This window comes from Felis catus, chromosome X (assembly GCF_018350175.1).
Source record: "Felis catus isolate Fca126 chromosome X, F.catus_Fca126_mat1.0, whole genome shotgun sequence".
NCBI classification, from domain to species: Eukaryota; Metazoa; Chordata; class Mammalia; order Carnivora; family Felidae; genus Felis; species Felis catus.
This window is the reverse complement of record NC_058386.1, coordinates 90,519,226-90,546,116: the sequence shown is the minus strand read 5'-3', so window position 1 is coordinate 90,546,116 and position 26,891 is coordinate 90,519,226. Positions and strand designations below refer to the sequence as shown.

The following is a 26,891-nucleotide window of genomic DNA, read 5'->3' as shown; positions in this document are numbered from 1 at the left end:
GGACAAAGGTAGTGGGGCACCTGGGTGGCTCAGTAGCTTGGGCAGCCGAGTCTTGATTTCGGCTCAGGTCATGATCTCACGGTTGTGAGATCGAGCCCCACGTTGGGCTCCGTGCTGACAGCTTGGGATTCTCTTTCCCTCTCTCTCTACCCTCCCCCCTCCCCTTCTCTCTCTCTGTCTCTCTCTCTCTCTCTCTCTCTCTCTCTCTCTCTGTCTGTCTCTCTCTCTCTGTCAAAAAAAATAAATAAACTTAAAAAGAAACAAAAAGGACAAAAGACAAAGGGGGCTTACTGGAATGCTTTATAGAGGTTCCACGTCCCTTTTTTTCCTTAGTGTTTTTGCCTTTTTCTTTCTTTTTGGAATGCCTTTATTGAACAAAACCATATGTAAAAATCCCTCAATATAAAATAGGAGCTGCTCCAGCTAAAGCTGCTAGGGAGAGAGGCCCAACATCCCTGCCCCAGTGGCTTTCCCCTATTCACCACCCTGTCCCCTGCCCCCAATCCCATTTCTACTGTCCTAAAAGCTAAACTTGTGATTGACTTGGAGTGCAAAGGGGATTAGTGTTTAACATCTCTAGAGATTTACCTTTCAAATCCTTGGGTTTGGGGCCCCCCAACCTCCCTCAGCATTTCATTGTCTTAAATTGCTAGAGTCCTAACGCTGGAATCCCAATATCCTGGATTTTGTGGCATTCTGTGGTATAGAATTGCCACAAATCCCTAATCCACAGAGGTCTAAAGGCCCTGAAATTCTAGAACATCAGTTATTAACTAAAAAATTAGCTTTTCTCATTCTCCCTTCTCCCACCTTAGCGCCTACATGCAATTGTCCAGGGGGAGCCATTTTCTCCTTCCTCAACTCTTGTTCCCAGCCTTAAAATGGTGACATTCTCTTCCACCCCTCTTCTCACCCCACCCCCCACCCCCAAACATGTCAGGCGCTTGGAATTCACAGCTCTGATCAATAAGTTCTTGGTCAGCCCAACTTTTGGCCCTCACAGAATCCTCAACGCAAACTCAGGTACTAACCTGCAGAATACAATTTCGTGCCCTGCCTCCCACTTGATCTTTGCACCTCAAACCCTTCTCCACACGACAGCTCTGATGCCTTCCCATAGTCCACCAATTTAAGATTCAACTGGTATGAATGTGAATGTCTCTCCTTCACTTACTCCTTTGAGCCAAGTGCTCTCCTTGCCTGCTCATAGGTTATGAACCACAGTCCTTGCCCCCATCTGCTCAATCCTTCCTGGGTTCAAATCCCACCGGTTCCTAGTTGTGTGACCCTGGGTAAGTAATTTAACCTCTATGTAGCTCAGGAATAAAGGAGGATTAAATGTATACGGTGGTGAAAGCCAGTTCTTCAAACACATTGCCAATACACATCAGCACTGACATCATCATCACCATCATCATCCATAGTCTATAGTTTGGGAACTTAATGAATATATTAGGCAACAACCAACCTAATAATAATAGTTACCATTATTAATGTAATAACCATTAATATGATAATAATAGCCATTATTATTAGGAATTATATTATATTATATTATATTATATTATATTATATTATTATTAGGCATCTCATTTAAATATCTGGGAGATTCCAAGATATTTGATTTCCAAATTCCTAACAGGAATTTTACATTTACCTGAGGTGGGACTAATTAAAATATCATTTTCTTTTCATAAAAAAAGATTTCTTCATTTCAAAGAAATACATTTCTTTTCAGCTAGAATGATAACTCTTGATTACCTTGCATAGCTCACTGATCAAAAGCTCTAAGCAGCAGTTACACAGTGTTTGCCTAACAAAATCTGAGAAATAAGCTATTGTTTAATAATATGGTCTAATACTTTTAATTATTCATGTCCTGGAGTTCATAAAAACAAATAAATGAAGGGATCCTTTGTGGTGAAGCTGGGAAGCACTTTCCTTGTAAGAGGGAAGCACAGTAGTGTATACTCCTAAAGAAACAATCTTTGAACCAACAAACATGTCACACTGATTCCCCCCGAAATGGGCCTTGTAACAGCCTGGGCTATGTTGAAGTATCTCAAAGGCTATCTTTACAAAATCAATCAATCAATCACTTTAAGAAAAAAAAAAGGCAGTTCCATGCAGCATTTTGGGACATAAGAATAACAGGAATCAAACTAACAAATATGAAAGATAAAACTCCCAGTTCTCGAGTATATTGGGCTGGTGGGCCAAAATGGTCAACACTGTCAATTTAATTTTTATGCCAGTTAATTACATTGATCGCTCTTATCTCTCCATTCCAGTTATATCGAAGCCAGATTGCAATGGGGGGAACATTTGTTTATGATGGGGTTTTTGTTTCCTCCAAACCTCAGTCACTCAGATGGTATAAAGAAAGCATGCCTTATCAGGACTCAAGGGAAAAGAGAGATCATCCAGTTTAACTTCATTAAAGATGGGAAATCTGAAGCCAAGAGAGTAGAATGAATGTGCCCCAAGATGACACAGCTAGTAACTAACAAAAGCCTCCCAATTTTGAGCAAGAGATATTTCAGTTAACCTCCACGATGGTTCAAGAATATTAAACCAACAGATTGCTCAACTGTTGGGCCTCATCATCAATTACAGCGTGATGAGTACTGCTGGGTTCTTGGCATCACATTAGATACTTCATCAACAATTTCTTCTTGACCTGGCCAAGCACTTAGTACTCAAATGGAAACATTGGCATCTAGCCTAAAGAGTCTCGAAAGAAACAAACAATGCACTATTTCTCCCTTTTCCTCCCAAGACAAGTCCATTTAATTATCAGCAATCTTCATCAGGTTTTGATGCCTCCTGCTAAGAGCCGATGTCAAGCCATGATCATGAGTAGTTGCCAGAGCCACAGCATGGTAAGATTTATAATTTAGATTAATCACTCGTATTTCAGCATGGAAATGGGTTTGAGGAGGGAAAGAAAGGCAGGCAAGTGAGGCTAGAAGGAAGCTCACTGACTAAGAGAACAGGAAGAGGGCAAGACGACTGGAGAGCTCAGGGAGATCCAAGGAGAGCCTCATGGTAATAAGAGCAAGGGAGCCAGAAGGATAGGGCGATATTCACATTTAAGGTTTTATAAGCATAAATATGATGTTAATGAGGTCACAGGGATTTAATCCACACTGAGGATGTTTTTTTTTTAAATTTTTTTTAATGTTTACTTATTTTTGAGAGAGAGAGAGAGAGACAGGGCGTGAACAGAGGAGGGGCAGAGAGAGAGAGAGAGAGAGAGAGAGAGAGAGAGAGAGAGAGAGAGGGAGACGCAGAATTTGAAGCAGGCTCCGGGCTCCGAGCTGTCAGCACAGAACCTGACATGGGACGTGAACCTGTGAATCACCAGATCATGACCCAAGCTGAAGTCAGACGCTTAACCGATTGAGCCACTCAGGTGCCCCAAGGATGGTTGTTTTTTTACATCTACTCCTACTTCTGCGGCTAGAAAAGGCCATCTTGTTTATTGAACCTTACACTCTGCTGGCTCTCTACAAATGGGCGATCTCGCTGCTCACCCTATACAATTTTACAAATGAGGAACCTGGAACTGGGGAATGCTAAGTAACCTGCCCAAGGTTACAGAGTTTGTCAGCAGCTGAAGTCACAAATGCATTAGTTGGACTCCACAGTCCATGCTCTTAACTACCATTTCATGTTCCATTACAGATCTTTAGCTTTTCTACATCAATGCTAAGGGCAAGCGTGGTACTTCCTAAAGTCTGGCCTTGTATCTACTATGCGAAAGTGCCTGCCTAAAATATTTCTCTTGGCTCTAATTTCCTGCTTAACTTAGTCCGCATGCCCCCTCTGTAAGCCATTTAGTTTGCCCCTGCACAACTCGGTTTGATTCCTTTGGCATAACAATAGGAGATGGTTCTTTTGTTTTCAGACTCCATTAAGATTGCTCATGTGGCCAAGAGTGGGCTAGTTCTTAGGGGGGGACTTTCTGTTCTGCTGAGTATTCAAAACACAGTTACTACATGTAGGCCCTTATCTTGCTATACTAATGCACCTGTCATAAAAATACCTAGATATCATATGGTCCAATACTACCGTACATCTACTCATTTGGTTGAGGCACATGCCCTGTTGTGTTCAGGAATGGTGATGAACAGTGTCACCACTCAGGCAACAGCTCTTTCAGAGGGGGTTCCAGTGTTTCCTTTGGTGTAGTTTGCCTCTTAAAAATGTATCACTAAATTAAAAAAAACAAACAAACAACCACCGTAAAGTTTTGTACAGATCATGTTGTCAAAGTACCTTTCTAAGTACCCAGAATGGAGCCGGGACCAGGTGGTCCAGTCTTTACTTAGTAGAATTATAGATTGGAACAGGGAATTTTCTGTTCCTTCGCTAGGGCATGACGGTCCCCAGGGTATCTGCGGTCATCTAATTTTAAATAGAGCTGTAACACATTACGGGTGTGGGGCCAGGGAGCTCCATGTGTTACAGTCTAGTGATAATGAGGCCACAGTTACAGGCTTTAATCCCTGGAAAGGCCAACATGAAGCCTAACCAGCTGTTTCACACAGTGCACGCCATTGGTTTCAAGACGGCCTAGACAGGAAAGGGGGGCCGGCGGCTTCATACAAGCTCATTACTATGGCTGGAAAAAAAAACAAAGTGTAAGCCCTGCTAATGGTGGCTGATTGAGTGGCATCATCCTTCTTTACAAGGGACAGCACACAACACAGTGCATTTAAGAGCAATAAGTAGAACAAAGAGCATCTTCCAGTGCTCTATAAACATTGTTCTTCACAAATGCTAATGTATTCCCAATCTCCTTCATCACAAAGGCTATTATAAAGCTCAGACGACATCTATTTAGTGCCTCCTAGCTGTGCGCTACCTTGTATAGCCCAAAACAGATCCGATGAGGGAGCAAATACTTTTCTGCTTTGGGTGGTCCTACCCAAAGAATCGCTTGGGTAAGCACACTAGACACCACTTATGCTCTTGCGCATAGTTTCTTGAACAAAGCAAAACAAGTCAGAGGTTTTATTCTCAGCACTTATCCCTGAGTTCTATGCTTTCCACCCCTTTGTCAGGTTCTCTAAACAAGCTGTTATTCATCAAGTCCTCTAAGAAACAAGTTTCAAAACGATTCATCTTCCATATGGGAACTTTATGTCAGAGGCAGAAGAAGAGGGCTCCTCACTGGGTAGCGAAGATTAGTCTGAGAAAGGCCTAACATGATATATTTACTTTCTCAAGCCTTAAAATGAAAATGAGTTGAGGGGAACAGGGACTGAAGTCTTGCAAAACAATGAGAGAAGAGGTTTATCTGCAATTACTGATGGCTTGATCATATCATTCCATAAAATTATATGATCGGCAAAGATCCAGACGTTGGACAAAATCCCTGTGGCCAAACGTCCTTATTCACAGGAGGAAATCAGTTTCAAGCAGTGCTGCCATGGTCGCTTTCTGACAAATTTAGCTGCGGGGTTCGTGTAATCTACAAAGAGACGCGGTATACCACCGAGGTACTTTGGCATCATACAGACACAGATTCTGTTGGTCAGTGGATCCTTCAATATAGCCTCTTGTTTGCCATATACAGACAGACAGAGCATGACTGGGGGAGGGGCAGAGAGAGAGGGAGACAACAGAATCCGAAGCGGGCTCCAGGCTCTGAGCTGTTGGCACAGAGCCCGACGTGGGCCTCGAACCCACAGACTGCGAGATTATGACCTGAGCCGAAGTCGGACGCCTAACCGACTGAGCCACCCAGGCGCCCCCTAGAGCCCCTTCTTAAACGTTCTCCCTTTTGGAAATCAGTGTGTGTATGAGTTTTTATTATAATCCTAGATTCCCAGATAAATTAACGGGGCTGCGGTGGTAGGGTGTGGGCCAACAGGCACTCCTGTACATTGTTAGTCAGCACGTCACATGGAACAACCTCTATGGTGGGGGGCAACTTGGCCATTAAAAGTATCCCTTCGTGGGGTGCCTGGGTAGCTCAGTCAGTTAAGCATCTGACTTCGGCTCAGATCAGGATCTCACAGCTCATGACCTCACACCTCTGGGTTCAAGCTCCATGTTGGGTTCTGTGCTGACACCTCAGAGCCTGGAGCCTGCTTCGGGTTCTGTGTCTCCCTCTCTCTGCCCCTCCCCCACTTGCACGCTGTCTCTCTCTCTCTCTCTCTCTCTCTCTCTCAAAAATAAACATTAAAAAATTTATAAAGTACCCTTTCATGTAACAATTCCACTTTCAGTAGTTTAATCTAATGATCGATTTGCATATGTATGAAATGGCTTCTTTGTGAAGATCTTCACTGAAGCCTTGTTTATGTGAGCAAAATACTGGAAACAAACTAAGCGTCTATTGATGAGGCGCTGATTAACTATATTATGGTACATCCAGAAAAAAAAACACCACATCTGTTAAAAAGAATGAGGTACTGATACGAAACCATCTCTAAGACACAGGCAAAGAACAAAATAGGAGATTTATAACATGTTACCACCTGCGTTAAAAATATACTTACAACAAACACATGTGTACATGCACAAATACACACAGATGTGTACCACATGTGCCCAAATACAAGGTATGGTATCCGCTCCCCCCAGTTTTTTCCTCAGGAAAAAGGGGAATTGCCTTATATTCAAATCCTTATAAAATCTCTCTTGTAATATGGTCATTCTTCATGTTCATTTGTTTTTATCCATAAAGTACTATTTGGGATTGACACCTTAGGTTGAAATATTCTCAATCAATGCCAGTTTGGATACTCATAGAGAATATCTGTCAGAATTGGAAAGAAAGGATGTAAATAAATTATTTCTGAAGGTATGATCAGAACTGCAAGTGTTGGATGTCATAAACAAGCTTTGTAAAGGTCACTTTCAAAATTAATGCAGTGAAAAGGGCACCCATTAGCCAACGATAGGAGAGTTGGAACATCAAATACAACAGTGAATACAACTGACTGAAATGGATTCAATATATAAAGGCCAGTGAGCTTATAAAATTTTTTTCATAAAAGAAAATGCTTCCTTCTCTCACTTAAAATCAAAACACCCCTCATAGGATGCTTCTGGAAGTAACTCAGGTACCAACTCCTTACACTGAAATTGGCAATTAAAACTTAAGCATTTAACTTGATTTGCCTGTATGAACTATATTTCAGAGTAACCAAAGACCCCCAGCTGATGAGGTAAAGTTCTTTTCAACAAAAGCACTGCAGGTAATAAAATGTAGAAGGTATGATAGTTTTAGAAAATCACGATCTGGGGGCACCTGGGTGGCTCAGTCAGTTAAGTGTCCAACTCTTGGTTTTGGCTCAGGTCATGATCTCACAGCTTTGTGGGTTCGAGCCCTGCATCGGGCTCTATGCTGGCTCTCTCTCTGCCCCTCTCCCACTTGCACTGTCTCTCTCAAAATAAATAAACTTTAAAAAATAAAAACACAATTTTGTAATCCTTCATTTAATAATTGATTTGGGCAGTACAGTCATCAATAGATGAAACCATTAGATGAAAGGCTGGTGAAGAACTTTGCATTAGACGGGACAGGGAGTCCCCACTGACTTTTCTTATTTATTTATTTATTTATTTATTTATTTATTTATTTATTTATTTGAGAGAGAGCACGTGTGAGTGGGGGAGAGGGGCACAGGGAGAGAGAAAATCTCAAGCAGGCTCCACACTCATCACAGAGCCCAATGAGGAGCTCGATCCTACGACCCTGACATCATGTCCTGAGCTAAAACCAAGAGTCAGATGCTCAACCAACTGAGCCACCCAGGTGCCCCCCGCAAATGACCCTTCTGGTCAATCTATTCATCACTGAAAAATGGGATGATCAGACACTGTGTGCCTTCTGATATAATATGAAATACATAGAACCGACCTATGAAGGAATGTTGCCAAAGGTTGAACTTGAATCTTCTTAAGCTTTGAGGACTAACTTCCACTGATAGGAAATACAGGTAATAGATGAGCAAGTTAAAGGACATTGAATGAAACTAACAGACAAATCCAGAAAGTGGTACATTCTACAAGACAATGACTAATTTAGTCGATCCATCAGTGGGAATGGAAAAAGAAGGGGAAATGCTTTAAAGCACGGAGATTTAAGAGACACGATATGTGGACCTTTTCTGGATGCTAATTTGAATGAATCAACTATAAAAACTGCATTTTTGAGACAACTGGGGAACTCTGAGAGTAGACTGGCTTTTAGATGATATCAAGGGATTGCTGAATTGTGTTGGTGTTACCATGGCATTGTGATTATATTCAAATATTGATAACTATTGGATTGGGCCAATAAGAATATGGAGGTTTTTGTAGAATTCTCTCTACTCTTGTGCAAGTTAGAAACTCTAGATTTCACCTCAGGTCATGATCTCATGATTCATGAGTTTGAGCCCCACACTGGGCTCTGCACTGGCAGTGTGGAGCCTGCTTGGGGTTCTCTGTTTCTCTGCTTGCTCCCTCCCCAGGGAGCTCTAAGTAAATAAATAAACCTAAAAAAATAAAATAAAAAGTGGTATCACGGAGAGTTACGATGTGAAGATCTAAATATACACCTGCAAAACAATCATGTAAATGTTATATGGGTGGGTAACTGCAACCAGAAATAAAATATCCAGGGACACAATAGCAGTGGATTCAAAAATATTGTTATCTAAAGATGTTAGAGGAGATTCAGATGATGTACTTGGATAGCTGCTGGGTGACTCAAAGCAGGGTTCTAGTGATTACAAAAACAATGATGTTAAAGATGCACTTAAGATTTTGAATTATACTCAGGAAATGCGAGAGTAGAAAAATCTCTCCCAACATAAACATTATTTTATATAATGTGTGTGTGGGGGGGGGGGTTGTCTGGTTTTTCAAGTAGGCTTTACACCCAACATGGAGGTCAACGTGGCACTCGAACTCATGACCCTGAGATCAAGACCTGAGCTGAGACAGAGTTGGATGCTTAATTGACAGGGCCACCCAGGTGCCCCATATAATGTGTGGTTTGAAATATATAAATAAGAGTGATTAGCAAGTTAAACGTCATAAATAGACATTCACCATTTGTGTATCTAACAGTTTACATGTTCAGATAAGTAAAAAAACTGTTTTTAAAAATTATGTCATTGGGGGTGCCTGGGTGGCTCCGTCAGTTAAGCGGCTAGCTTCAGCCCAGGTCTTGATCTCATAGTTCATGAGTTCGAGCCTAACATTGGGCCCTCTGCTGTCAGCACAGTCTCCACTCTGGTTCCTTTCCCTCCTCCACCCCTCTTTGCCCCTTCCCCGCTCACGTGCTTTCTCTTTCTCTCTCAATAATAATAAATATATTTTTTTTAATTATGTCATTGTGTGACCTTTTATCCAAGCATACATGATGTATGAGTACGTGTGTGTGTGTGTGTGTGTGCGCGCGTGTGTGTGTGTGCTTAGAGAGTGTATGAGAGTTTTACCTAGGAAACCAGTAACAAATTCTTTCCGGAGGTTTCCTCTATACAAGGAGGCGAAGGCACAAGGGTTGGAGGGACGTTGACTTTTCACTGCCTACTCTTGTGAATCTTCAGAGGGTTACACCATGTCCAAGTACAACCTACTTAAAAAAACTATCCAAACGAATACAAATTACAGTGCATCTTGTATCTCTCACTTTGTTTGATAACATAGTCCGGACAGATCTTTTTAGCATGATTTCCTGTTAACTCCCCGGTCAAACTGGACGTTTGACTGTCCATGAGACTGGTGCTGCTGATTGCCTCTTTTGGTCTTTTTGATACGCAGTCACCAAACAGTGGCTAAGGATTTCTTTTATGCCAGACACCGCTGCAGGGCCTAGCGATACCACAGCCCGAAGCCGGTGTCCATTTGGTTTCCTTCCCCAACTGAACTGCCCATAATCCCCACTTGTTAAATCCTATACCTTCTCAAGTCACTATTCTAATGCACCCTTCTCTAAGGATCCTTCCTTATCCCCTCTCCCTGGCTAGAAAGGATTTGTCCCTCCTCTCCATCCACATGTCCCCCTTTGTAATTATGTTACACTCCTCAGTGTATTTTGCTCTACAGAACAGTAGCCGTGGGTGCACCTTTCACCTCTAATACCTAACATTTACTGAGCACTTCCCTATGTGTCATGTGTTGCACTAAGTACTTTAAACGCCTTCCCGGGACGCCTGGGTGGCTCAGTCCATTAAGCGCACGACTTCGGCTCAGGTCATGATCTCATGGTTCATGAGTTCGAGCCCCGCGTCGGGCTCGGTGCTGACAGCTCGGAGCCTGGAGCCTGCTTCCGATTCTGGGTCTCGCTCTCTCTCTCTCTCTGCCCCTTCCCTGCTCATGCTCTGTCTCTCTGTCTCTCAAAAACAAATAACCATTACAAAAAATTTTAAGCACCTTCCGTTTTTCGCATCTCACGACCTTATGAGGTATGGGCCTTCTGTGTGCTACGAACGACAGCACTGATGTTTTCGGAAATTAACTAACTGGCCTACAGACTTCTGAGCTCAGAATCTGGGCTCTTTGTTTTTCTTCAAGGTTTCCCCAAACCATCCCTTCGCTCCTCCGTGGTTTTCCCAGTTTCAAGCGATTTTACGTGGCGAGGCAAGCTCAGATATGAGTGATGTATACATGTATGCTGTAAGATTCAGGCCTGAAGACAGAAAAGATCAGTTAGGGCCAAGGCAGCCAGGGAGAGGTCTGTGGGGGAGAGGGCGGTGAAGAAAAACATGTGGATAAAATTGTGGGCGAAAGTACACACGTTTGGGAGGGAGGTGAGGGGGTCCCTGCTCGTTCCTTGATCCAACTCTCCTTTTTGCCCCGTCAGATGTTCAGAAAGACGGTGAACACAGAGGTCACCGTGACTCTCAGAACCCGGGTCTTAACTACTGTGTTCTGTTCCGTGTGTCATGTGTAGTCCGCACTCAGGAAAAATTCACTGAATTGGAAAAGTCATGTGTTAAACTGGATCCAAACCGCCTCTGAGTTGTGTCCTCAAAAATGTGTGTCTACTATAGTGAAGAGAGAGCAAACGTGAAACCGAGAGAGAAAGGGGGTCTGCCTCTCAGTGCATTCTCGTTTAGGAAAAGGCCGTAAAAACAAATTCAAATACGTTAATGAGGAACCTGTGAGGACAGTTGCTGGTGTTACTAAATTCAGCCCTGTGTAGGGACACGGCTGCTGCCTCTTCGAGAATTACACAGGCTCGCCAGTGATAGCTGTTGACTGAAACTAAATATTTGATTTTCTTGTCTCGCTCCACCCCCTTTGCTAAACAAGTTCTTTTAATTAACTATCCCACAGAGTGAAGATTCTGAAGTCTTCACCAGATAGATTTCTGACAGACTCATGCCGTTAATGGTAATTTGGAAGGTGCCCGGCCTCTTGTCTTTTCTTCCTTTTCTTTTTCTAAACTTCACATACATCTGCTCAAAACATCCAGATTTGGTGGCCAATGATAGAACACTTTTCACAGAAACCTGGTGAAATAATGTCATTTTTAGCCTTCACAGAAACCTGGTGAAATAATGGCAGAAGCCCATACTGGAAAAATTCAGTTTTCCAAGTAGATGAGGGTGATTAATGGAGAGGTTCTTCTCAAATCCGGCTCCCAGGGGTAAGCTGCTGTGTTCCCTGGAGCTGACTGAAACTGGAATACTGGGGCTGATTATTCCTAGCACCAAACGATTCCTGACACAGGTTTGAATTTCACCGTTATAACAGGTAAAGCAAAAACAAGTTAAAAAAAAAACCAGGCTTAATGAAAAGAAAATAAAAACCCTATATACTGAGAGCAGAGACGCATTTGTCTAACTCAGGCCAATCATTCATGGAAAAAAAAATCCATTGAGAGCAATTTAAGTAAAAGGAAAATTAATTTAAGTGGTTTTCTTTTTTTGGTCTAGTGAGAAATAAATCCATATTTTGCTCATTCACTTGAAAAATGAAGAACGGAGAACACAAATCTACTAAAAATGAAAAACCAAAATTAGTCAATTAAATACAAGCTGAAATCACAGCAAATGAATAGATTCTGGTTATTTCTATCGTAAGTTACTTCTATCTTAAAAGCCATTTAGAAACGCGTCTTGATTTTATATTACTACCATTTGGGTTTGGAAAATGGGCAGTGGAAGATGAAGCCAACGTGAACGAAAGGCAGACGTGCAACACACACAAATACCCAAAGAATAAGGAATCAGAACGAGTTATTACAAGAAAAAAGAGATAGAGACACACGGAGACAGAGAGAGGGAGAGACAGAGGACCGAAAGAACAAGATGGACATATATGTACATATGAAAGCACAGAGGACGGAGGAAAAGGAGAGCTAAAAAGAACAAACATTTCCTTGTTTGTTCCACAAATATTTATTGAGGCAAAAACAGATCCAGAGAGATGGGAGAGGCAGACAGGAGAAGCTCTGTACGTCTTTGACCTTGGCCAAGGAAACTCTTGCTGTTGACCAAAATTGTACAAAATTGTTTCCTCTTTTTTCCTTTTTGAGGGGGGCTACTAAAGTACAAAAACACTGTGATAGACACCCAAGGAGACAAAAGGAGGAATAAAATGACCTCCTACCCTCTAAGGATGTATTTAAAAGTTTAATTGGGCATATGAGTGAACAATCTACTGGGTTCAACATTCTTTAAAATGATGAACTGGCTGGGAATTTAAAACAGACCTTTCCGCGGTGGCAAGCGGGATTTGACTTTTCAATTTGGATTACAGAGGATTTACAAAGTTAGGCAGAAATACAGAACTTTCCTTTTGCACCTTCAGAGGTCAGCAGCATAAATAACTAGGAGGGGAAATGTCTTTGGAGTATGCAAAGTTCCTTGGCAGCCTCACGTTTGTTCTTGGCGAAATCAGTCTTGCTTCATTACCTGGTATCTGGGAGATATTCGAAACCATCTCCTACTTTTTTCTTTTTTAAATTCAATGCTTTTTTTTTTTTTGGCTCAGTTGGGTCTTAGTGGGAAAGAGCAAGCAAAACAGAATTATAACATCTTCCACTTCCCACTCCCCAAAAGACAGCTAAAAAAAAAAAAACCAACCCTGATTTTTGAATAAATAAACAAATAGCTCCTATTTAAATCTGCAACTAGAGCAGAGCTGCCCGTTAAAAATATAATGTGAGCCGTATTTTAAATATGGGGGGAGCTATATTCTAAGAAGTTTCAAAGATAAAATTAATTTTAAGAATACACCGTACTTAACACAAGGCATGTAAAATACCATCTCAACAGGCAACCAAAATGTAATTTACTACTGAGATATTTTGCACCCTTTTTTCATGCTAAGTTTTTGAAATGAACACGTATTTCGTACTCGCAGCATATCTCAGTTTGGACTAGCCACATTTCAAATGCTCCACAGTCACATGCTTACCATACTGAACAGCAAAGATCAGAAATGCTGCTTCTCTGTGGATTGTGTATCCCTTCCTATTGTTAGCTCCACCAAAACCCCAACCGGATTATAATAAAATCTAAAAGGCAACTTTTGGGGCACCTGGGTGCTTAGTCAGTTAAGTGTCCAACTTCGGCTCGTGTCGCGATGTCACGATTGGTGGGTTCGAGCCCCGCATCGGGCTCTGTGCTGACAGCTCAGAGCCTGGAGCCTGCTTCGGATTCTGGGTCTCCCTCCCTCTCTGCCCGCCTCTCTCTCCAGGTAGGAAATAATGGCCATAGAAGCCAGCCCTGCCCTGCACTTCGGTGAGGTGAATAGACTTGTCTTAATGTCTTCTTCCTTGCACCCTATGTAACCCTCTGTTAGGCATTTACAGCTATAGACTGTAAGTTCCTTGAGGGCTCACATCATTACCTAGCTCTGTTTCTCTAGTGCTTAGAAAAGTACCTGGCACATAGTTGGCGCTCAATGAACAAGTAATAAACAAAGAAATTAAATTAAATTAATATAGTTTCTCATTTGCCTTAGACACATTGCAAGTGCTCCACAGCCATACATGCTACCGCTACTGTATAGGACAGCACAAATATAGAACATCTCCATCATCGTAGAAAGTTCTATTCGGACAGCACTGTTCTAGAGTGAGGGGCAGAAATACTATTTGACTGGATAGGTGACGGGCATCACTAGAGACCACAAAAGTCCTTTTTTTATGAGCAACAGAGAATACCAGTGATATCAAATGACAAAGAAGCAAAAGCACACATAGGTATGCATTTTGGCCTCTAGAAACTTCGAATACAGCCGTGTTATGGTTTCCACCGGAAGAACAACCATGGCCATATATTTTTCCCTGAGTTTCTGTCTCCCTCTTATGGTTTTCTTACCTTGATTCCCATCAGGCACATTCCCCACAAGTGCCCTTCTTACCTCCTAGCCAAAATATCTAACGAACGCTTTCCCTTATTTCCTGAGATAAGTTGGCAATTTCAAAAGAAACTTTAGTACAGAAGCTAGGAGGAAAAAAAAAAAGAAATAAAGGATAAAAATCGTGAAAATTCGTCAAGCTTCTGTACTATACATCATTTTCTGAACGTAAGAGTCCAAGGAAAAGCAGCAAAGTACGTGAAGAAAAGAGACTCCGCTGGCTGCAGGGCAAGCATAATTTTGTGGGCACATTAGCAGTACCCCTTCCTTCTTAGCCAGGAGACCTCTGGAGATGTACCATCTGGGCTCCTGGCGGCGTAGAGTAGTTGATGCATCTAATTATCTTGTCCCATCCCCCATTTAAGGACCTCTCTTAAGAGCACTTCATTTGTCTTTAAACAAAACGTTTCCCTGTTGCAAACATTTGTAGCCTACTCGGGCCCTCATGATCAGTTTCACACTGAGGTCTGAGAAACATGCCTAGTTAGAGTCAGTTTATAGAACCGATGACTCCCACCTTTAGCTCTGGTGAATGATTCGGCCCCGTGGGTCCCCTTGCCTAGCTGACGATCAGGATTTCCTGAGGAACTTCCCTGAAGTTCAGATTCTTGGGTCCCACTCCAGACTTCTGAATCAAATCTCTGGCGGTAGGGCCTAGAGATCTTTATTCTTAACAAGCATACTAAGTGAAAATGATGTACTCCATCTCATTTAGGAATGATTAATCTGTTTCCTTCTTACTTGAGCAGTCAACTCTGCCTGCCTCTGGACTTCTCGGTAAGGACCTTCCCTACCTCCACTCTGGCCCTTAACAATTGGACAATGAAACAGGATCTTAAGCATAACATCCATACAGATGTAGGGGGGACAGGCAGGAAGGGGGTTTTCACACAAGTTAGAGGTTTCTATGCCTCTACTACTTTTCCAGAGAAATCAGTTTGAATCTTCTAACCATATGGGATTCAAATGTCCCTAAACACTTCATTGTTGGCCCAATATTCCTGCGGATTCCAGCAGGATGTATTCTTAGCTTAATTAACAGTCAGTCTGTCAGCTAGAAAGCCCAATATTGAGAATGCAGAACAGGAATATAAGCTAGGCTGCTATTGAATGCGAAGGTATGTCTCTGGTGCTTATCTTTTGATATTTCAAATAACAATCACTTACCCTTGACCTATTTTTTCAAATCTTGTGTATTTTTTCTTTGGGTCACCAACACTCACAATGCTTCCTGTGTTTGGGGTTGGGGGAGAGAGGAAGAGAGAGAGAAAGATTTAAATTGGTTTATCTCCCTTCATTTCATACTGAAAATTACAATGCCCGAGTCCATGACAAAACACTGGAGTGATATTCCCATGTAATTTCTGTAATTTACATGGGTAATAATACATTTTATTAAAGTAACACACAGTAATACATTAATTAAAGTAGTTGTAATAACCCATGCTGCTTTTATATTCAAAATTGATGATGTTTGGGAAACAAAAAGGACTGGACACAACTCAACATTTATAAAAAGTTCCCATAAAAGGAGATGGTAGACTAGGAGATAAAAACATCTAAGGACTTGTGTGCACTATTTAATAGAATCACAATCTTCTCTGAACTGGAGTAAAATTGAGAGCTACATCACATCCAGTTCTTTTGGACAAATCTCTATTGAGCAATTATTATGTTCCCAGTACTGTGATAAGGGTGATGGGCTCATAAAGAACAAAGTCTAATCACAAAGTAATGAGACTCATGGTTTTGGAAAATCTACATTCCCAAACCCAGGGCCCTACTTGCACTCCAGATATTTTGCAACAACTTTACTCGAATATGATTTCACCAGTGCTCCCAAACATACGAAGCAAACACTGACAGCAACGAAAGGGGGTATCGACAGCAACACCATGCTGGTCAGCGACTTTAATTAATAGCTCACTTTCCATAATGGATTGAATAACCAGAGAGAAGATCAACGAGGAAATAGTGAACAACACTATAGATTGACTGGAGCTCATATGGACACAGAACACTTCACCCAACAATGGCAGAGTACACATTCTTCTCAAGTGCACATGGAACATTCTCCAGGATAGATCGTATGTTAGGCAACAAGTCTTACTACATTTTAAAAGATTGAAATCATACGAAATGCCTTTTTTAATCATAATGGATGCAAATAAAAGTTCAGTGAACAGAAAGATGACTAGAGAATCCCAAGGTATTTAAATAAGACTTGTGTGAAGGGAGATACCTCAAGAGAAATGTAAAAATAGTTTGAACCAAATTAAAATTAAATACAACCTACCAAATTATGTGGGATGCAGCAAAAACAGTGTAAAACATTTTTTTAAACAGGAAAAAATTAAGTGTGCCATTCAATGGTTTTCAGTAAATTTTTTGAGTTGTGCAAATTTATTAAATTTCACCAGGATCTCATTTTAGAACATTCTGGTCATCCCCAAAATGGAACCTTGTACCTGTTAGCACTCTTCATCCCCCTGCCCTGGTTTCCCAACCCATCCCCAGGCAACCACCAATCTACCTTGTGTTTCTACGGATTGTTCCAAACACTGTAGAGGAAGGTTATAAACCACCCAGGAAAAAAAAAAAAAAACCATTAATTTATCATGTTTTGACTCTGGGAGAAAATATTGGTTTTGTTATTTCAAAATATCAAATTTAGTACTCAGAGTATGAATATTTGCCACCACTCGGAATAAATCTGAAGGAAGTACCACTGATTCTTCAAGTGGTGTTCAAATGGGTGCAGAAAAATTCTGGGCCATAGCAGCACCGTGGGAATATGGGTTCAGCTTCTCAAGCAGACTACCTTGAAGGGAATAATTTATTTGCATGCCTCTGGCTCTCCCTTCGTTTTTTTTTTTCTTTTAAGCAAACATATCATTATTGTTACCTTTGAATTATATCTTACTAATATGGCCCCTGTTCCAAAGAAGTGTAGAGTCAGTAAGATAAGATTTACACCATGAACTAATCAAGAGAAGATCTATAGACTCTACCTCCTAATTGTTACTCTTATTCATTCCTTCCTCTTCACGCCCATGGCCACTGCCATTGTTCAGGCCCTTAACATCTCTTGCCCAAACAATTGCACTAGTCATTACCTACTTCAAAATGCTACCTTCTCTAATTATCTTCCGCAATGCTTTTGGAACAGGGTGACCATATAATTCACTAACTAAGTTTGTCCTGGATAAACTGAGATGTATGGTCACCCTACTTCAGAATGATTTCACTCTTACTTATAATTCCTCAAAAGTTTCTCCTTGCTACATAATCAAATTCAAATCTCAGTCTGGCACAGAGGGCTCTTTACCGTCTAACACCATCTAACTCCTATCTGACCAGACGGACCACATAGAATTCTACTCTCCATCCCTCCTACTTTACACCCTAGTAATGGTATCACTATCCAAGGCTTAGGTCTCTGCAGATGCTCCCCTTTTCCCTTTCCTAGCGAACCCATGAATTCCTATTTATTATTTAAACATTATTTCAAAGCCATCCTGTTTTGTGAATTCTCCTCTGATCCTTCTAATGAGACTTCCATGTTCCTTCTTGAGGGCAGGAACCTTGTCTTTTCATCCCTGTAACTTCAGTGCCTAGATCAGTGGCCACCACTGAACAGATATTTGTTGACTAAATTCATGAGAACAAGAAAGTGCGCGTTCAAGTGCTAAACTGTGTGCTACAAACAACACCCCATGTAAATTCAGACCTACCAGTAGATGGTATACCTTGAAAAAAAAAAAGTTTCAGCCATGGACTGCTCATCAAGCTGTTAGGTTTATTGGTGGTGGTGGTGGTGGTGGTGGTGGTGGTGGTGGAGGTTTGTTTTTTATAATAGAGCTCCATGTTTCAGTGAAGTTAAATAAGACATAGACAGTGTGTGAGCTGTTCTAATTCCTTTTCTCTTGCATTTCTCATCTCAGTCCGTGGTACTACCATCTGTCTACTCAGTAGCCTGAGTCAGAAACCCGGAAGTCATCTCTGACTCATCCCTCACCTCCACTCCCCCAATGCAGTTGTCCACTGAGTCTTGAGACTATGTCTGTTTACCTTCTAGATACATTTTCAGTGGCACCTGGGTGGCTCAGTAGGTTAAGCGTCCAGCTCTTGGTTTTGGCTCAGATCACGATCTCACATTTCGTGAGATCGAGCCCAGTGCCGGGCTCCTTGCTAATGGTGTGGAGCCTGCTTGGGATCCTCTATACAACTCCTTCTCCATCCCTCCCCTGCTCTCGATCTCTCTCTCTCTCTCAAAAACAGATACCTATGCAATGTGGACCCTCCTCATTACTACTGTTCTGGTTGGGCAGGCTATTGCAACAGCCTCCTAAATGTACTCCCAACTGTCAGCCTCTTCACACTCCAGTCCAAGCTCCACACCTCTCTCTGGCAGGAGGCTCTAAATGCAAAACCGATCATGTGATTCCCTGGTTCACGGGTCCTAGACCCTCCCCTGACACCTCCAGGGTAAAGCTCAAACTCCTTGGTATGGGGTACAAGGCTCTTCATATCTGATTCTTGCTTCATTTTCCCATCTCCTCTTCCCCACTTCACCACTAGAACCTCATGTTTTGACCATGCCAAATTGCAACTCATGCTCCTGCTTTCCAGTTGAGCTTCCTCTCTTAAGACTGCAATCCTACCGCCCACCTACTAATTCTATATTCAAGTGACATTGAATAAGTTAGCATTCCCAGGCATGTGCCTGCATACCTTCTACACATGCTATCCTCCTGCCTGGAATGTTCTTAAATTTCAAGTTCCAATTTTCATGCTTCAATTCAGCTTTGATGGTGCCTCTTCTAGGAAGCCTTCCCTGACTTGTTTTGAATAACATTAATAATTCCCCTTCTCTCTAGTACTGTACCTTCTCCCTCTTTTTCGGTCTCTCTTTTTGCACTTAGCTGTTTCTCTATACCTAATACACCATGTATCCATCTCTATGTATCTGATGTCCCCTTATAGACTGTATCTTAAGAACAAGAGTCACCGCTCATTCGTTTCTCTATCCTCAGTACCTCCTTATATAATGTTGTGTGAGAAATACACTAGTTGCTCAATAGATGTCTGTTGAAGTAAACTCAAATAAAGTTGGGAATTTCCTTTTGAAATTGCCCCATATTTTAAGACAGGGGCTGGAGAAGGTATTTTACTTGATTTATTGCCATAGAATGCCACCAATTTAAGTTTCTGAATCGCCACTTCACATTTCAAATTGTTTTACAGATCTCTACATCATCGAGAACTAATTATCCTTATTCAAGACAGCAATTAATGGATAAGGGCCTGGACGTTTGCTTTTTTTTTTTTCTTTTGAATGAAATGATAATTTCAAAATCACTTGAAACCATCATTTTATTTAGGAGTTTATAGTCTTCTAAAAAAGTTATACTATTAAGTTGCTGAGCAAAGTCTTTTCCGTAGACTGAACAAAAAGCAAATAAGCTTCAGCCCAAGCCGCTTTCTGAATTATGACCAATTTCAATTGGCAGGGTTTGGTTAATGAGGTTTTATGGTAGTAAATTACTCAACCTTTATTTCCTTGGTATGCAGAGTAAAAAAAAAAAAAAACAAAAAACTGGAAATAAATCCTTTCATGAGGATTTACCAAAAGACAACCATTTTGATGAGCTCCTGCTTCTGAACTGTTATTCAGATAAAATGGCTTCTCCACACCCATTACCATTCACAGGAGAGCGCGTGCTGCCATCTACTGATGTCAGGCAAGTACACAGGAGGTCTTGTTTACGATTCCGAATCACAACACAAGCTTTTCAAGTGACCTCTTTCATCAGAGCCACTGTAATTTGCTTTTTTATACATTACACTAAGGAAAGGGGAAAAAGCCCACTGTGACACAATAGGGGGGGGAAAGTGACAAAAATCAGCTACTCAAAATCAAAAAGGAGAAAAAAAAAAAAAAACCCCGAGAGCAAGACCAGAACAATTTCCTGCCAGGGCAAATTCTTAAATAAGACACAAACTATTCATTGCAAAGTATAAGGATTTAAGAAATCACTAAATAGTAGTATTTGAAAATCGGGTCCGTGATGTGGTATCAGTGGCAGGAAAGCCGATCAATGTATTTTCCTGCATATTAAGCTAAGTTGAACTCCAACCATGAAAAGATTATTAGCCCCTTACAGACCGAAGGTTTTGATTCCTGAGAAAAAAAGCAAAAGAATTCTCGAAATTACTATTAGTCCCTTCTGAGGGGACAGAAAAGTCTTGGGCGGGCGGTGTGGGAGAAGGGGAGGGACAAGAAGCGGAGGTGACTTATGGGGCCCAAGACAAATTTCCTGCGTTGCACATTTTCGCTGACAGCGCCTTTTGGAAATTCTAACATGCAGGGGTTTCTTTAGTTTCCAACAGATTCAGACAGACCACAACGAACAAGCCAGACCCAGGCTATCTGTCTGTGTAAAACTGAAAGATGATCTGTTTGTTTCAGCTATTAATGATCCCATGGTCTGGCCCCCACAATCAGCATCTGCACCGAAGAGGAATAGCTGGGCGGCTCTGTGGTCTGTGCTGCCCACCTCACAGTCACTGGATCCCTGAGCCTGCTCTCTCTACTTCCCCGTGCTTATGGCGGGGTCCGCTCTGGGATGGGCTGTGGGCTATTCCTCCAGCGCTCTGTCTGCCTTCCTCCTCTCCTTGGCTTCTCAGCACAGGGTCCTTTACTCCTTCCCGAAGCTCCAACAGGGGCCTGATCCCAAGGTCCCCCAGTGACTGCTGCATAGGGACCATACGTCTTGGATTATTTCTGGTTTCAAACATTCTGTCCCGCTGGAAGACCTCACGCTCCAATTTTTCGTGTCACAAAATCCGGTTCCTCTCATTTTGCAAAAACAACATCAGAGTTATATACTCCTCTTTCTTGTGCTTGGCGTCTTACATACTTTACCTTGTTTAGTCCTCACAAAATCCCTGTCACATTCGTACTATTATTACTGACATTTTTCTTTTTAGAAATCGAAGATATATATTTTTTTCATTTTAGAGAGTGAGAGACAGCATGTGAGTGGTGGAGAGGGGCTGAGGGGGGAGAGAGAGAATCTTAAGCAGGGTCCACGCTCAGCGTGGAGACTGATGCGGGGCTTGATCGATCCCATGATCCTGGATCATGATCTGAGCCAAAATCAAGAGTTGGATGCCCAACCACCTGAGCCACCCAGGCGCCCGTACCTCCATTTTTCAAACGAAGAAACTAAAATTCAGAGGAGTTGAGTGATTTGCCTGAAGCCACACAGCGAGTGTGGGCCTAGAACTTAGACTTCCTTATGATTCATTCCAAAGCCTGTCCTATTGTCTTATCAAGGCTTTATACTCATGTAATAAAATAGTAATTGCCATTTATTGAGCTCCTACTGTGTACCAGGTACTGTTGCTGAGGTTTTTACATGCATTATTCTCATTTAATTATTATAACGCTATTTTTTTATTACAACCCCTATTTTTGGCGGGGGGGGGGGGGTTGTGAGGTGAGGAATAAGAGGTCAAGGAAAGTTAAATAACTTGCCCAAAGTAACACAAGCAATGGGCTGGTCATTTCTGGCTCCAATATTTTCCTCTTAGTCATAGTTGAGCTACATAAAATTCATCCAACAGACACAGTCCTGAAATGTAGTTATGGTTTTTGACAGATAAGAAACTGAGGCTCGGAGGGGTTCAATAAATCGTCTAAAGTCATACAGCAAGCACATGGCAGAGAGGGGGTACACAGAGGGCAATGGTGCAACAGAAGCAAGAAAGACCCCACTTTGCAGACTTTGCAGAATAGCTCAGCCTGGACCCACTCCGTGAAAAGTACCCTCCCCCCCGCCATTTTTCTACAGGTTCTCCCTGCCAATATCTGGAAGCACAAGGTAGGGCCGGCAGTCATCGGTGGTCCAGTGGCTCAAGAGAAAATGAGTCTCTCGAGGCCCGAGCATTTTCCAACAGAGGAGAAAACACTTAATTCTTAATCAAATGTAGTCTTCCCCTCTCCATCACGTTGCTCAGTGCAGGGCAGAATAAACGACCAATAGAAAAGACCAGGGGCACCTGGGTGGTTCGGTCAGTTAAGCGTCTGACTTCAGCTCAGGTCATGATTTCGTGGTTGGTGGGTTTGAGCCCCGCATTGGGTTCTGTGCTGACGGCTTGGAGCCTGGAGCCTGCTTCAGATTCTGTGTCTCCCTCTCTCTCTGTCCCTCCCTGCTCGCACTGTCTCTCTGTCTCTCTTTCAAAAATAAATAAACATTACAAAATTAAAAAAAAAAAAAAAAAAAAGGAAGGCCCGAGCTCAAGGGCCATTGCAGTGTGCAAATACTGCAGGATTTTGGCCCAAGAGAAGAATGCTTGTTTCTCTGTCACTGAATGTAAAAAAACCAAAAATGCATTTTAATTGTAATAAATCAATTAAGATTTGAAACAAATGCCGGTAACAGTCATTTTTACTAAAGCGATGCTGTTAGATTTTAAAAGTCTGATCAAATCTCACAGGTCATGTCTCTGTGTACAAAATGGGGGGGGGGGGGGAGTTGAGGTTAACAGTCTGAATAACTGAACTGAAATTACCCAGACAATTCTTTCTTTTTCCTTCCCTTTTACATATACAGACAGTAGGGATGCACAGAAGCAAAGTGGGTAACAGAACGAGTTGTAACCTTTGAAGGTAAACAGATTTGAGTTCAGACTCTGACTATGCCACTCATTAGTTTGGTGACTTGGCCGCTTTAGCCTCTTTTTGAGGCTGACTCTCACTGATCTGTAAAATAAGGATGTTGAAATCTACCACAAGGGCTTATTAAGAAAAGTAAACGTTCTGATGTATGTAAAGTGGCCAGCACAGAGACTGCTCCATAAATGGGAGTTATTACTATTGTTAGTATGGCAAATAGTAGGTATTAGCACTACAGGCATATTTAATCACGTATAATAAAGTCAGTTGGCTGAAGTCGAGTGATTCCAGCTCCAAATGCTGAGTGCCAGCTGCAACCCGAAACTCTGCCTTTCCAAACACCTCTAGCTCAGAATGTCTCAACCTCAACACTGCTGACCTTCTGGGCTGAATAATTCTTTGTTGCAGAGGGGCAAGGAGGGGGGCTTGTCCTTAGCATTGTAGAGATTTTGGAAGCCTCCTTAGCCTCTATCTACTAGATAGAGCACTTCTTGTGTTGTGACTATAAACAGGTCTCCACATGTTGCCAAGTATTTCCTGGAAAGGCAAAACGGCCCCACAACCCTCTCTGCAGAGTCTCCCTGTGGCCTATAGCTGGCACTGCTCTCTTTCTTTTCTGAGGCTTTTTAGATGGAAATTTGCATGAACAAGAAGGCTTCCTACGCTCTAATTGTATCACATTATCGAATCTTATCGTCCAAATCAAATTGTAAGTTTCTCGATAGCAGGAAATTGCTTTTCTATGCTTTCCTCCAAAAATTCTTGCATGGAACAGACAAGTAGGAACTCAGTAAAGGTACACTTTTTGCTCATTTTTTCATTCATTCACTCAAAAAGTATTTGTTAAGTCCCTTTATGTTCTAAGCACTTTATTAGGAGCTGGACATACAGGAAAGGGAGACACAGTCTCTTCCCTTGAGGAGCTCACAGCCTAAGTGAAAGATTGGACGAGTACGGTGTGACTTGTTGCCATAAAGGCAGCAAAGAAGAGGGGCCTTAACTCAGACTGGGAGAAGCACAGAAGGCTTTCCTGAGGAGGCAACTTTTGAGTTGGGTTTTGAAGGATGAGTAGGAGTTAGTGACACTGGGGGCACCAATTGCCTATAAGTAGAAATCTGTTAGATGTTTTTGTAGTATGAGCTTAACGAATGTGCTTCACAGACCTGTGACTCTTCTCAGCAGACAATGCATTTTTCTTAGACCTCCTTGACCCAGAAAGCTCACCGAAAGAGGACTGTTTTGTCAAACTGGAGTCAGTGTATATGCACAAGTAGGTACCCAAAAATGACACTGTGGGTGGGAGGGTTGCTAGCATTTGCTGGCCCTGCCCCCTTCTCCACATAGAAATGCGCCTAAATTAAGGGAAGAGGCTGTATTATTGTGGCTGCTGGTTTGACTGACTGTGTTGGGCTTTGAGGTTGACTTACTTATCATGACAGATCAGTTGGGAGACCTTGGGTGATGATCAAAAGATGTCACCAGATTATTTTATTCCTTTTGGGAGTGTCATCTTAAAATAAAGCTTATTGTTTGATTCATTATGGCAAGTTATCACCTTAATTGATCTTTTCAAGTGAAAATATTTAGCTTCTGTCAGATTTGGAGTGTGGGGGGAGGAGTGATCTGGAATACACAGCAAGTGCCAAACTTTACATCTTTTGACTTCAGGGGGCCTGGAGTTTATGCAAACAGGCCCCAAACTTTTAAAGGATCAGTTTTTCAGTTTAAACGTTTTTTGAGAAGCCATCCCATGAAGAAAGTAATGATGGCAAAAAGAAAAACTCACTTAGCTTCTCTAGGATCTCCTCATCTGTCATCTTGGATTTTTTCCTTTGCCGATCTGTGTTTCTATACAAAGTACTGGAATTGGCATTCTCCGCAGAAGGTGGTGCGACCTCTTTATTTGGTGCTGCTGGTGAAGCAATGGATTCAAGCACAGAACGAGTGTAGATCTTAAAGACAAGAAAAAAAGTTCTACGATGAAAACAGTAGGTCAAGGAAAGAATATGAAGTCAAGATGCTAACGTTTCTGTGAGGTTTTCTTTTTTGGATTAAGATGAAATCTTAAAGCAGATTTTGGTTCATAGCAAAGTCGAGCGGAAGGTACAGATTTCCCATCTTCCCCCGCCCCCAAACGTCACAGCCTCCCTTATCACCAACACCACCCCCTCCATCAGAGTGGGACATTTGTTACAACTGATGAACTTACACCGACATGTCATAATCACCCAAAGTCAATGGTTTATATCTGGTTCACTCTTAGTGTATACATTCTATAGGTCTGGACAAATGTATAATGACATGTATCCATCATTATGGTGATGGAGTTTTGTCACTAGCTAAAAATCCTCTGTGCTCTGCCTATTCACCCCTCCTCCCCACCCCAACCCCTACCCCCAATAAGTTTTTAAAGACAAGTGATCGATTATTTAAAAAAGAACTTTAAGTTGCTTCAAATACACTGCCCTTGGAAGCTCACAGGACCCAGTCCTTTGAGGTCCTCACATATCCTGAGCTAATTCTGGTCTCAGTGTCTCTGCTTAGGCAATTCTTCCTACTTAATTCACATGGATTTCCTTCTCTAATTTAACATCTGCAGCAATTTTATAACTTAGCGCTTCTTTGTACATTGTTCAGTATCATTCTCTAGTTGTCACGTACTATCCTGTATCCTCAAATAGCAACTTCAGCCAAGGTTGTATCTTATATTCTAGTTCTGGGAACACAGTGGATCCTCAATAGGTATTAGTTGATTAACTAGATTCTGACTTTACGATTGCTCCAAAGGGCATCTTCTGAATCATTTAGAAAACAGTCATTTGTGGCTTACTGATTTCGTATGCTCTGGTCTTGGCGCAATAACCGGCGGGGGCTCATTGTCGTCTTCTTCTTCTTCCTCTTCTTCGTCTTCTTCTTCGGACACAGGAGGAGCCAAAGGAGGCTCTGACGCTGTTTTTGTACTCTTGTGACAAAAAACAAAGTTTAAAGACCAGGTATTAACGCCTCGTTTTTCTTCAGAAATGAGAAAAGGGAAATGAGCTATGAAGAAACTGCACCTTTTACAACTGAACAGAAGAACCATCTACAATTTGGTGATCGGTTCTGCCCACATTCGAAGGTGAATTCAAGCCACGGTTTGAAACATCATGACAAGAAAAATTTTTTTAACATCATGAAATTTTCAAAATCTTGTTATTTTCCACTGGGCTCAGAAACAGTGGGCTAGTCAAAGTTCAATGCTCTTGAAATCAATGAATATATTTTTTAAGTGCTATAAAGCCTTCAATTTGTACCAGGCAGCTTGTCAACCTGTTGATTGATATTTTGTCGACCAGAAACAGGCTATGTTGTGCCTGAGGATCAGAGCATGCGTATAGATATGGTATTAATACAGCTCTGCAAATACTCACTAAGTACAAGCAAGCCCAAAAATGTTGCTCCCCTGTTCATCCTCCTGGAAAGAAGCACTCAGAGAGTAACAGACATGGAGAGCTAAGGGATATTCATCAACAGAAATAATTATTCAGTCTTAACCAACAGGTAAATGGTGATTTGCAATGTTAAAAATGGCAATAACACCACCAAAAATAACAACACCTGTAGTATCTAGGATCGGTTCTTGATCATTCATGTTAATGCCGGGTAAAACGTTCCAAAGCAGAATTTTGAAAGAACTGTAGCCATGGTTCTCAAAGTGTTGTCCCCAGGCCAGCCTCATCAGCATCATCAAGGGACTTGTTAGAAAAGCAAACCCTTGGGCTCTATCCACACCAATGAATCATAGATCTGGGAGTGGGGTCTAACAACGTGTTATAACAAGCCTTTCAGGTGATTCCGGTTGAGGCTCAAGTTTAAAAATCATTGAACTATGATATAGGTCTGT

General features: G+C 41.8%; 1 protein-coding gene across 21 annotated transcripts in view; it reads right to left on the bottom strand.

Moving 5' to 3' along the window:
* Nucleotides 1-26,891, bottom strand: part of PAK3 (p21 (RAC1) activated kinase 3) — a 259,307-nt gene that overhangs the window by 34,815 nt on the left and 197,601 nt on the right. For all 21 annotated transcript variants that reach the window (XM_023249300.2, XM_023249301.2, XM_023249303.2 and 18 more), the window contains 3 exons: nucleotides 25,839-25,970; nucleotides 24,795-24,960; nucleotides 15,493-15,556 (listed from right to left, as the gene is read on the bottom strand). In XM_023249300.2, coding sequence (XP_023105068.1) covers nucleotides 15,493-15,556; nucleotides 24,795-24,960; nucleotides 25,839-25,970 — 362 coding nt within the window. The remainder of the gene's footprint in view (nucleotides 1-15,492; nucleotides 15,557-24,794; nucleotides 24,961-25,838; nucleotides 25,971-26,891) is intronic.